We start from the raw sequence: 13,252 nt of genomic DNA on the forward strand, positions 1-13,252 counted from the left end.
TTTTCACATCAAACTATTCACATTAGGGCTGCAATAGGGTCGGGTTGTGTCGGGCTTTTTAAAACCCCAACCCAACAACCTTCAGACCCTTTAGTTGTGTCTAGGTTCGATCCGGCCTTAACTCAGGGCCAAAAAAATCCAACCTTGACCCATCCTTAGAGTTAGGCCGAGCTGACCCTAATTGGCCCTACACATGGGGAGGGAGAAGGGAGATGTAGGGATTGAGCCTGGCTAGGAAGGAAGTGTGATGTAGGGGTTGGGCTAGGCTAAAGGTTGATGTAGTTGGACCAGACTGGGTGAAGAAGAAAGAAGAAAACAGGATTGGGTCAAGCTCAACCCGAGATCTCAATCTTGGTTCAATCTCACTCTGACTCAGGACTAGAAATATTCAATCCAAACCCATCCTCAGGATCAAGTTACATATCTCAATTCATACCTTGCTCGGACTCAGGAATCAGGCCGACCAGACCAAACTTGCACCCCTATTTATCAGTTATCACATCCCATAAGAGATAATTGTGTCTGCTTTTTGTAGTGAAACCCCAACAGGATTGAGGCGGCCGAATGCTCTTTGTGGAATAAATGTACCTACGGAATTGGAAGAGATGTCCGGAGTGAATAAATTATTTTATAAAAAAAACGGAAATTTGGAAATCTTTTAGATTTGTGAAGTACAACGGTAATAAATCCACGGCACCGGCACCACGGACGCGGGACGCAGCACAGGGATAATTGCTAAAAAGTTGAAAACTTTAGTGTCAGGTTTAGTGAGACCGTACGTACTAGGATAAATAATTTAAATAATATATCAAAACTTCTTGACCAACTTTGCCTTCACGTTTACGATGGAAAGGGGATAATATCGTCCCATCACATTAGTCTTAGTCCAGCCTTAGAGGAAGAGTAGTTTTTTGTTGGGAAAATTACACTCTTCTCCTGAGGTTTATATTAAATACATTGTGACTCCCTGTATTTTTTAAATATACATCCTAACCCCTTGAGTTTAGGGTACTTGGTATACTCAGCCCAACTCTGTTAAAACATTTTCGATAGTTGCTGACGTGTTGGTCATTGATGTCTTAATATGACAAATATACCCTTAACTGTGTGAGCTTACCATTTTACCCATAGGGCAGCCCAAACTTGACACCCCTCTTCGGGTCATCTTCAAGCCCATGAACAACAACCTGCCTCAGTTTCTGCGGTAGCGATCTGCTGAGGCCGGCACCGACGACCTACGACGAACTCAGACGAAGGCATATGGATAATGGGTTGGTACTCCAAGCGAGAAAGTTAGGCGAACGATTGAACCAGATGCAAATTTGGGTTTAGGGATTGAAGGATGGTCGATGTCGTTGATAGTGGCCATAGCAGGGGCTGTTTTTGAGCGATGAAGATTCGTTTTGGTCCTGTTGTGATTGGGATCTGTGAGCCATGACTGTTGGTCTTTGCCAGGTATCTGAAGAAGGAAATGAAAGCGAGGAGAATTGATGGCTAGGGTTAGGGCATCGGTGAGGACTGAAGAGGGTTCGGTGGAAGGAGATGAAGGACCAAAGATGATTTGGTCTTTGAGCTTTGCTGGAGTTAAGGGAAGGGTTAATTCTCCTTCTTCAGGGAGAGGACAGAGAGAGGGAGGAGTTGAGGAGAGCTGACGTGGTTTTGGTTTTCTTACATGTGGAAGTAAAGGTTCTTTCTCCATTTAAGCCTTTAAGGTTCACCGCAAACCCGTTTGTATTCTGTTTTCTGCATAAAGGAGGATTTAGTCGGAGTTTCTCAATATCATCTTCTCCATTCACTGTTTCAATCGATTATTTCCCTTTTAGATTCGTGTTCTTATGAATCGTAGAAAGTTTTTTTGTTTTTATGTTGAATCCATCTGCGGCATGTTTTCCCTGTCTTCATCTTTAGCTTATGATTATTGATTTTGGGTCTTTCAGAATCTTCGTTCTTTGTTATTTTAAGGGAGTCAAAGAGGGTTTCTATGGATTTATTAATATGGATTGGCTTATTGTTTTACAAGATTGATCCATAATCGGTCTTTTGTGTTCGTTAATGGATTATTGTTCTATAGTTTTGTTTTTTGAATCAAATTTATATCAGATTGTAGTCATGGAAAATTTCCCTACTTCTACTCAGAAACACACCAAAAGATACAGAAAGTGAGAGAGAGAGAAACTGCTTCAACGGTGAAAGACCTGATCAGGTCACTCAGCCTCGCAGGTCAGTTCGTTCAGCGGAACAGAGACTCCACTGAAGAAAGATATTTGATTCGTTGAAACGATGGAAATCCGAAAGAGGGAGAGAGATTTTCACGCTATAAAAGCGAATCGACAATTTTTTTTTTTCTTATTTTTTGGGGGTTTGACGGGAGATTGATTCTTATTTTCCCACAGCTTCCCGTCAGATAAGTGAGCCTCTGAACCATTTTCAAGAAGTGGGACGAAGGTTGCAGCGATGGTGGGGCAGTGGTTGAAACGGTGGTGGGGGCGGAAGTTGAAGAAGAAGAAGAGAGAAGAAGAGGAAGAAATAGTGGTGGGTCCCTTTTTTTATGTTAGAAAAAAAAAAAAATAATAAATAGAATAGGGTTATTTTAATTGAAGGGTAAAATTGTCATTTAAATTTTTATATTTAACACCGTCCACTTAAAGGTGTTCGGTGTATATTTTGAAAACACAGGGGGTCGTATTGTATTTAGTATAAACCTTAGTGGGTGGCATTGTAATTTTCTCTTTTTTGTTTGGTAGTGTGGCCTGAATGGCATCAACACGAGGGACCGATGAGAGCGCATGTTAGGATTTCTGCTTTTCATGGGGTTGGAACGATCATTTTGCTCTATCATGTGTCTATGCGAAGAAACTATACTCCTACAGAGAGCTGTTTTTTCCTTAACTATAAATGCTTATGTTCGTCAAGGTTGGAGAGCGCACTAATTAGGGGACGTCCATGAGATTTGTCGTCAACAATGGTGAGTAAGGCAAAGATCTGGCTGTTGTACACTCTGAGGAATATAAAGTCTGGTTAAGCTTCCTCTACCTAGAAGGGTATATCTTTGAGCAGAATTGTCGTGGGTTTTCTTAAATCTAATATTCAAGGAATTGTAGTACAACACATGCGACACTTATTTCATGAACATTATATGCTAGATCCTAATGTTTTGGGATTCTCTGTTGTATGTGTTACTCTGTAAGTTTGTAGTTTACAGACTGCAAATCGAATTGAGAGTTGGAGCTTGTGACTTGGGAGTTGGGAGAGACAAAGAGTCGTAGAGAATAGAGCTAGTAAAAGATTGGGACTTGAAACTTGGGAAGATAAAGAGTCGGTTCTTGCATCGAAACTGTATCCAAACCGAATTAAATAAGAAACTTACTTGATCGATCCAAATCCGAACTAAATTAATTTGGTTCCATTCGATTCAATTAATTCATTCGACTCGATTTTGGATTTGGTATTCGGTTCCGATTACATTTTGACACCCTAAATCCCACATTAGATTATTGTCTCCACTTTTTATAATGAAACCCCATCAGGATTGAGGCGGCTGAATGCTCTTTCTTGAATAAATGCCCCCTATGGAATTGGAAGAGCTGTTAGGAATGAAATAAATTATTTATAAATAAGAAAATTTGGAAATCTTTTAGATTTGTGAAGTAACATGATAATAAATCCAAGGCACCGGCACCACGAGCACAGCAGCACAAGGATATTTGCTAAAAAGTTAAAAACTTTAGTGTCAGGTATAGTGAAACCGTACGTACGAGGTAGGATAAATAATTAAATATATCATAACTTCTTGGACCAACTTTGCCTTCACGTTTGATGGAAAGAGAATAATATCGCCCCATCATGGTCCCATCACGTACATTAGTCTTAGTCCAGCGGTCCAACCTTAGAGGAAGAGGTTTTTTGTCTGGTAGTGTGGCTTGAATAGCATCAGCATTAGGGATCAATGAGACTGTATGTTAGGATTTTTGTTTTTATGGGGTTGGGACGGTCATTTTACTCCATCATGTCTAAGCGTATACATTATACTCTTACAGAGAGCCATTTTTCCCTTAACTATAAGTGCTTATGTTTGTCAGGATTGGAGAGCGCACTAATTTAGGGGATGTACATGAGATTTGTCGTTAATAATGAGGTAAGGACATGGTTTTAGGCATTGGATACCGTAGATTGGTATTGGGTATCAGATCGGATATGGAATGGAATCAATCAGTCTCAGACATATAACGGATTGGGGCTAAGTGATATCAAGTTTGAAAAGTAGGAAAAATTTGAGCAATTGTCAGAAACGCAGATATGATTCCCTGAATTATCAGAAAGGTCAAGAGAGGTCAGAGTAATTTACTCTAGATAGTTATACCCTCAAAGATCCAATATCGACCAGGCAATATCAATATAGGGTTAGGGGTAGGGAGGAGAGAGAGAGTGCTGACTTAGCCTATGCCGGCAGTGCAAATACATTTTTTCTCAACTAAAAGGAGAGAGTATCTTCTTCTTTTTTTTGTGGCAATCTATAAACCTAATCTCCCTCTCTTGAATAGAGCCATCTCTCATTATCCTCTTTACTCATTTGAAACTCTCCATATTCCCTTTCTCCATCTTCTCTGGTTGAGCATTGCTATATAGTCGTAAATGTCAAAGGAAACAGAGAGTGATCCTGTGGTGGTTGGTCGTATTATAGGGGATGTGCTTGACCCTTTTGTTAGAACAATATCTCTGAGAGTCACTTATGGTTCTAGAGAAGTTAGCAATGGCTGTGAATTTAAGCCATCAAGTGTGGTTAACCAGCCTAGGGTTGAAATTGGAGGAACTGATATGAGGACCTTCTATACACTGGTAAGTAGCTAGTCCTCTTGATTGCCTTCATTTTTTGTTTTTTTTTTCTTTTCTCTATTAAGTCCTTGCACTAGAGTTAGTAATCCAACCCTACCAACTCATTTTTTTTTTATTATCTCTCTCTCTTTCTCTCTCTCTCTCTCATTGGTTATTACTATTACATCTCATCTTCTTCAGATGGTTTCTGCCTTTATTTTAAGTGATTTGTTTATCTTGCAGATCATGGTTGACCCTGATGCTCCCAGCCCTAGTCGCCCAACCCTGAGGGAATATTTGCATTGGTTATCCTCTCTCTCTCTCTCTCTGTCTCACATAAAAATGGTTAAAAGTTTCGTGCATGGCCATGCACCCTTGTACAATCCTGTCCCTCTCTCACAATAGGGGCTCGAAATAATCAACGACACCCATTTTCATTTAACGCATCGGAACTTCTTCCTCCTTATGTGTCCATGTATAAAAGCGCCTTTTTTCAGCCGCCGGGTAGGGTAGGGTAAGAATACTCTACCCGGCGGCTCAAAGAAGGCATTTTTTCACATGAAATGATCCTGACCTTGTTGTCTTTCTATGTATGATATCATTTTATCACGTCTCATTGCTATGCTCTCTTCTAACATTACCTGTTTTTATGCACGATCGTGCCTGTCAACTGTTGGATGAGGTGGGGAGGCAAAAGTGTAATAACTCATCCTCTCTCCCTCTTCCATCCAAGCTACCCATTTGGCAAGAATACTCTTGAATTCAATTTTACTGGCTCCCTTTACTTATTGCACCTAGAATTTGCTTTTATGATGATCTCTTATAGCTTCCTATATATGACTGTTTTCAGGTTAGTAGTAGATATCCCAGCAACTACTGGGGCCTCTTTCGGTAAGTAACACTTAAAAGTTTTCTTAAAGAGATGTAAACAGTTGAGTTGAGTGAAGAAAATGGAGTGGAATAACGATCTCAATTTGGATCCTCTACTGCCGAGCTGCCCGGTAGGACCGTGCTGCCCAGACACTATGTTGCATACAATGTCTGCCTTACCCCTGCTCAAACGTCTTGTCCGAATGGGGGTAAGACGGTCTTTGCGCATAGTACCGTGTCTAGACTGCACGATCCTATAGGACACCCGGCAGTAGAAGATGAAGGATCTGGACCTAGGTTTAGTCAGCTCTGGAATGCGTAATGCTTGACAGAGTTGCAGAGAAGGAAACAAGTCTCAAAAAATCTGACATTGCTTGGAACTTGGGAAATATGAGCAAAAGCTGGGTTGGAACTTGGACATGTGTGGCCCAAAATAAAAGCTTACAATTATTTTATGGTAAAATGTTCTCAATGTGGGGGTACGTCACGCCCATACAGTGATGGGGCGAAATCACCGTCCCTTCCTATGAAAGGCAAAAATCTTATCCTCGATATGCCATCACACTCTCATTGGTTGCCGCATGCACGAGGCCCCTGCATTCACCCACAGAGAACGATCGCCCTTATTTTATTTGTTTTTTCTTCTCCTCTTATCCATTTTCCATATTAGAAAAAAATTGATTTTGATAATTTTTTTAGAGAAAGAATTGATAAATTTAGAAAAATTTATGTGTGGCCATAAAACTATATATAAAATCCTAGCTCGGGGCATTAAGACAGTTTTGTCTTTTGGCTCAAAACCCAATACAATAGGGGTATTTTGGGTAACAAAAAATTATGGGTTTTGTCTCTTATGTGTCAAATGCCAATAGGATGCTGAAGGTTTATTGTGATCACCACCCATGGTGACGTGGATCTTTATCCCCTCAATTTGTCTGCCCCTCAATTTCCTCAATTCTATCTAATAGGGTAGTAGAAATGACCATCCTACCCTCTACCCGAACACATTGCCCGGGGTGGGGTCCACCTCCCTCTATTAGAGGGAATTGAGAAAATTGACGGGCAGACAAATTGAGGTGATATTTTTCCCTTTCTGTCCCGGAGCGTGGCTCTTGTGCATAAACGAGGGCCAATGGGAGAGCATGCAGGGTCATCAAGTGGAGCAATACATTTCATGGGGGGCGGGCAGTCATTCCCCCATGTGTCTATGGTTTTAAAACTCAGAAATTGGATCGTTGAATCAATCGATTCGTATCAAAATCAGTTGTGACCGATCTTGATTTCAACCAAATACAGCACGGCTAATTCACACTCAAAACCCTAGAAATTTCCTTGTTTTTGGATCTATGGATCAATTTTAGGGTTCTTGAAAGCTGATTCCGATCCGATCTAGATTCCGCATTTTAAAACCTTGGATAGAATTCTTTTGGAAAAATTACATGATTAGCTACTTTTGGGTTTTCATTTACAAAACTGTCCACCCTATGTTTGAGTTAACAAAAATAAACAAAAACAAGTTAAGGTTTACAAAACTGGACAAAATAGTGTGTCTCCCTCCCACACTTACTTTTTTAGACATTTTTACCCCTATCATTGCCTTCTCGCCCAGGCATCCTCCGTGCCCTGCAACCCTACCCTTGTCCCAACCATCGCCATTCTCTACTACCCCAAGTAACAGAGGGGGAAAAAAAGAAAGAGATTTTTTCAGAGGGGAACTGCCGAGGAAAGAAGGAGAGTCACTGTTTTGTCTAGTTTTGTAAAACTAAACTTGTTTTTATCTATTTTTGTTAACTCAAACATAAGGTGGATAGTTTTGTAAATGAAAACCCAAAAGTAACTAATCATGTAATTTTGGCAATTCTTTTTCCCTTCTTCCGAAGTCATTAGATCATGATTTTCCTCGTTTAAGAATCTCCTCCTCAGATTCGAACTATGTATGCAGTTCTAAGTCATCCCTTAGGTCTCCATCACTCAATCAAATGGCATTCAAACTCATGTGAATAAGCATTTTCACCTGATTTTGGGCACTTACTCAGAACCACAGCCCAGGCCCAGGCCCAGGCCCATGATCTTTAAATACGGTCACTGAAGCCAATCCTGGCCCAACTCTTTGTAATGTATGAATTATATCAACTTTTAACCTCAAAAAATTTTCAAGAAATTGTTGATATGAATGATTCCAATCAATTTTTTGAGTTCTATTAAGTGAAGGTAATGTTATTGATTTCAGGGCAAGAGATAATGTGTTATGAGAATCCACAGCCGGTGTTCGGAATTCATCGATTTGCTTTCGTGTTATTCCAGCAGCTTGGCCGGCAGACTGTCTATGCACCAAATTGGCGTCATAACTTCAACACAAGAGACTATGCTTCTGTTTACAACCTCGGATTGCCGGTTGCTGCCCTTTATTTCAACTGCCAGAGAGAGAATGGTTCCGGTGGCCGACGACCGCCACAAATAAGTATTGTTAGATAGTAAGACTTGATACCAACATGAGGATGGATGGAGAGTCAAAATTAAATAAGAGAGTTGATGGATGCCTATTTTGGGACTTAAAAACTTGTTTATCAATGTAAGCTATGTGTTTACTGAAATTAAGAAGCCCATTTGACCACAACCTAACCCAAGAAATTAAAGCCTTAGCCAAGTTGGGGGCTTAGATAATTTGGTTGTCACCTACAAGTATGGTTTTAGTGCACGATATTGGATCGCATATCAGTCATCTTCTAAACCGATATGATATCGATACAGAATCAGCATGAATCGATCGTATCAAACAAGTTTATCTCTGGGTTTTCTTAAAAATGGCATTTCTTGACTGTTTTACTTCTTATCCGTATCGTTCCACCGATATGATATCAGTCAGATATCGATATCGATCTCCTACAAAACCGTGCAGTATCAATCGTATCGAGCAATCTGATACCGATACCTCAAACCACGCCTACAAGACATGGTCCAGCAAAATGTTTAATCCTTCTACCAAATGAAAAAAGCAAAAGGTTCATTTATTGGTTAAGAATCCATGGGAGATGGTGATATGCTTTATTTAATTAATTGGTTGACTGAACATTTCAAATCCACATCAAACTCATATGTTAATATCTTAAATTATGACCCACTAATGTATAAACTTTTCAGTATAATAAACTATAAAGCTGCCTCTTAAGACCTTTAAATCATTAATAAAGATAACTACAAAAAATTTCAATCCAACAAAGGCTTTTAAACCTTTAAATCATTAATCCAACAAAGGCTTTTAAATCTTTATTTATGAACTTGCTAATACAGGCAAAAGAATATTTGGCATCTACCCTTTTAAGCTAATTGGCTTTATAACCAGGATCACAAGGGGAAAATTATCACGCCAATTTGCCTGCCTGTCAATTTCCTCAAATCTTTCTAACAGAGGGAGGTAGACCCTATTCGGACAGTGTTTGGATAAGGGGTAGGGTGGTCATTTCCGCCCCTCTATTAAATGGAATTAAAGAAATTGAGGAACAGACAAATTGAGAGGATAAAGATCCATCACAAGGAATGGCAAGTTGTTAGCATTAGCATATCTGGACATTGATTTGAGGCCATTAACCCAAGGGACCACCTCTTCATTATGTCCAATGCTATTGGCATTATTTATTTATTTTTGGATAATTTACACATACGATCTCTGAAGTTTAACGAAAGTATAATTTTACTTCTCAGTTTTGGATAATTCTGCGGGGTTACAAATATTAACAAATACACCCATTCCGTCAATTCATTACTAACAGTGTTAAAATCAAGGGATAAAGTTACAAAATTGCCCCTTAAAAAAAAAAAAAAACAAAAAACCTGCAATTCATCTTCCATAAATCGTTTAGGGTTTGAAAAAGAGCAAGATCAGTTGCTGGTACGAGAGGTGGGGCTTGAAGCATGTTCAGTTGCTGCAACTCATCTTCTCCTTATGGCCCATACTGGAGCCGTTGCAAGCTGACAGCGAGATTAGAAACCAGAAGAGAAGAGTCTCTTTCCTAACTCTGAGACAGAGCGATTCAGGACCAGATCCCACCTGTGTGTTGTGTTGTGTACTCCTCTCGAGACGCCATCTCTCACACTACTACTACAATTACTTTACTTTCCTTAAATCTACCAATCATTCATTCATTTCAGCTTTTCAAGGAGAAAGACGAAACAGAGCGAAGAAAGGAAGGAGAACTCCCCAAGTACCAAAACAGAGAAAGAAGAAAAGAGCTTAGTCTGGATCTGAGACTCTAATTCTGTTGTTTGATCTTTGGATTTTTCTTTCTACAATGGCGAAAGAGAAAGAAAAGGAGAAGAGCATGTTTGTCGGTGTTGTATCGAACCGCGCCGCAGAGCTCAAACTCATGCTCACTGCTCTCCTCTTCCTATCTTCTCTAGCCGTTCTTCTTCAGTTTATCCCTGCTCGTTTCTCCTCCCTCTCTGCTTCTGATCTACGCTTCTGTCTCTCCAGACTTTCCACTCTCGCCCCTCCACCTTCTTCTTCTTCTTCTACTACTACTAACTCTGTGTCGGTTCCTCTTCTGCCGCCTCCTATTCCACTACCACCACCGCCCCCTTCAGTAAAGAACGATAAGTCATCGATGGAGGAATCATCAAGAGAGCTTTCAACCCATACGGAGCTGCTGCTTACTCCATCCAGATGGGTACTTAAAGGGGTGGCCTCAACACCTTTGCCGTCATTGGCCTCGCATCCAGGCCCCTCCATGTCTACGGTAAGCCTCAGTACGATTGCCGATGGGTACCTGAGGAATCCGATAACAAAACCATTTCAACAGTCGGCTACAAGATCCTCCCCGATTGGGGCTACGGTCGCCTATATACCGTCGTAGTCGTCAACTGTACCTTCTCTGAGCCTGTAGGCGCCGACGGCTCCGGCGGACGTTTGATTCTGCTTGCTTCCACCAACGGTGGCGGCGATAGAGACATCAATGCGACTGAAGAAAACGAAGCACTGAGAGAAACTCCTGGTAGTTTGAACACCTCCATCTTCACATCTCCACCTCCTTACGATTATCTCTATTGCGGATCGTCTTTGTAGGGTACTCTGAGTCCACAAAGGATGAGGGAGTGAACATGCTTCAAGCCCCACCTCTCATACCAGCAATTAATTATCCTTTTTATCGAACCCTAAATAATTTGAGAAAGATGAGTTGCAAGGTTTTTTTTATTTTTTTTTCTTAAAGAGGCCTTTTTGTATCTTTATCCCTTGATTTTAACACTGATAGTCATGAATTGATGGGATGGTGATGTATAAGTGTATTTGTTAACGTTTATAAACCTTAGGAGGGGGGGGTACGTAGAATTATCCAAAATTGGAGATAAAATTATACTCTCATTAAACCTCAGGGGTGATATATGTAAATTATCCTCTCTTTTTTTACATCTACTTGTTACAATCTAATTACTCTTTTCTTGACTTTTTCACCATTTGTTTAGGCTTTGTTTTGTCACACACCTGTTGTTGGAAAATGTGTCCATCAAATACATTTTATGTTAGGGACTGGACTACGGATCACATTCATATGATCGTCACACTGTGTATTTTTATAAATGAAGATTTCAGGAGACAAGTGCGAGTATACATACTATGTACACATTGAACCAAATCATACAAGAATTCCGCATTTGTTGTTGTTGGTCGAATATTTGGAATTCTTTTTAGTACTGTACGTTTAGTCCCTTGACCTAAGGGGTCCTTATTAGGATGATTATGCATTGTGGATTTGGAGAATAATAAGTAGATGTATTGTAATCAATTTGCAGTGTTTAACCGTAATAAAAAGATATGCCCAAAATGGAATCCATTGTCCTATGAGGAAATATCAAAGAGATAATATTTATAGTTGATTAGACACAAATCCGGATCCGATGGTATTTTCATAAATTATTTACAAATTATTTTAAAATTGTTGAGGTTATGAAAATAATTTTCATAATCTATGGCTATGAAAAGTGATAATTGATCAGATAATTGTAAAATTGAAATTGGGCTTGAATCCAGGATAAGTGAATGTTGGAATATTCTCAAGTAGTTGAGAAGTCCTAGTTTACTCATAGACTGATGAAGATGACAATAAATCCACATTAATTATTGTTGTTCATTTAAGGTGATGATGATAATGTTTGGAAACATTCAAAATAGAGAGTGATTTTTTATTCCCTCATATAAGTGGAACGTATGGCTACTAATAAGTAGTTGCATGAAATGTTTAGTTAGGAAATGTTCTTGATTAAACATGAAATAGTGTGTATGCTAGTATAACAAACCTATTATCTAATTATGTGATGATAAAGGAATTTTATACATACATAGAAATTATAATATTCATCTTTTTATATGATTGATCAAGTGAGTTGATAAGATCAACCCAAGGAATATTCACTCAGATCACTTGACAAAGAAATTTGTATTAGATAAAAACATGTTGAGAATATGTGGTATATTTTATAATGACTTTGATATTAAAGAGGGAGTTGTTGGAAATGTGTCCCTCAAATGCATTTTATGTGTATTAATTCATATGAATTTGCATGATATTATGGGTGTGTGGTTGTTATCTTTCGATTCAACCTAAAAAGCATTCACGGCTTGGCAACCTATTCATATGGTCACCACACTATGTATTCCTAGAAATGGAGATTCCATGGCATAAGTGCGAGTGTACATAATATGTGTACATTGAACCGGATCATACGAGAATTTTTTATGCGTTACTATCGGTCTTTGGGACGAAATTATTGTTGATAGTGTACGTTCAATCTTTGACATGGGAGGTCCTTATGATGTGGTCACACATTGTGAATTTTGACGCACCAACGATTGACGTCACCCTAACTACATATCGAAATATCTAATTGGATTCATAGTATTTGACCGTAGTTGAAAGAGATACCCAATGGAATCTACTGCCCTATGGGAGAATATCAAAAAAAGAGAATGTTTGTAAGTTGATTGGACACAAATTCAGATCTGGTGGAATTTTTTAAATTGTTTGTAAAATATTTTAAAATTAATATTTATTTTGTCAAGCATTTTTTGAAAATGTTTTATTGGGGCAATCATAATTACATAATCTATAGACAAGTAATTTTAATATTGAGGTCTAATTGTAACTAAATACATACCATGTAGTTTATTATGTGATATTGAAAAGTGGACTAGTTCGGGTATGATTTCAATGTGATTGAAAACACATCTAATAAAATAAAACCCGATTAGAGGTTTTTCAAAAACAAGGAGATCTCAAAATCGAAGAACAAGCTAGGGTGACAAAAAGATAGAAGCAATATGACTCGATGACTAAGTGTGATAATTAGAGACTCCATGGATTATAAAAAATTGTTGCCATACTTTTTAAGAATTAAAAAAAGGGTTGGGCTTGCACTTAGACAATGTGAACTCGGCCAAGAGCTGTTGAATACTGTATTATTCAATCATTTGAGAATAGAAAGTTCCATATCGCACCAATCACGATATGGAAAATGATTTCATCAATAGCAAGTACACATGTCAAAAAGTGTCAGTCCAAAGCCTACATGGTCAAGATAT

General features: G+C 38.9%; 1 protein-coding gene and 1 pseudogene across 1 annotated transcript; both read left to right on the forward strand.

Moving 5' to 3' along the window:
* The first annotated feature begins 4,632 nt into the window (after window positions 1-4,632).
* LOC122670735 (protein HEADING DATE 3A-like) lies at window positions 4,633-8,180 on the forward strand. The gene is made up of 4 exons (XM_043867709.1): window positions 4,633-4,836; window positions 5,056-5,117; window positions 5,663-5,703; window positions 7,913-8,180. Exons 1-4 carry the CDS (start codon window positions 4,633-4,635, stop codon window positions 8,155-8,157), a joined length of 552 nt encoding a protein of 183 aa, XP_043723644.1. The 3' UTR covers window positions 8,158-8,180.
* A 1,761-nt stretch (window positions 8,181-9,941) lies between these two features.
* Window positions 9,942-10,774, forward strand: LOC122672541 (annotated as a pseudogene).
* Window positions 10,775-13,252: the final 2,478 nt, after the last annotated feature.

Source organism: Telopea speciosissima, chromosome 8 (assembly GCF_018873765.1).
Source record: "Telopea speciosissima isolate NSW1024214 ecotype Mountain lineage chromosome 8, Tspe_v1, whole genome shotgun sequence".
NCBI lineage: Eukaryota > Viridiplantae > Streptophyta > Magnoliopsida > Proteales > Proteaceae > Telopea > Telopea speciosissima.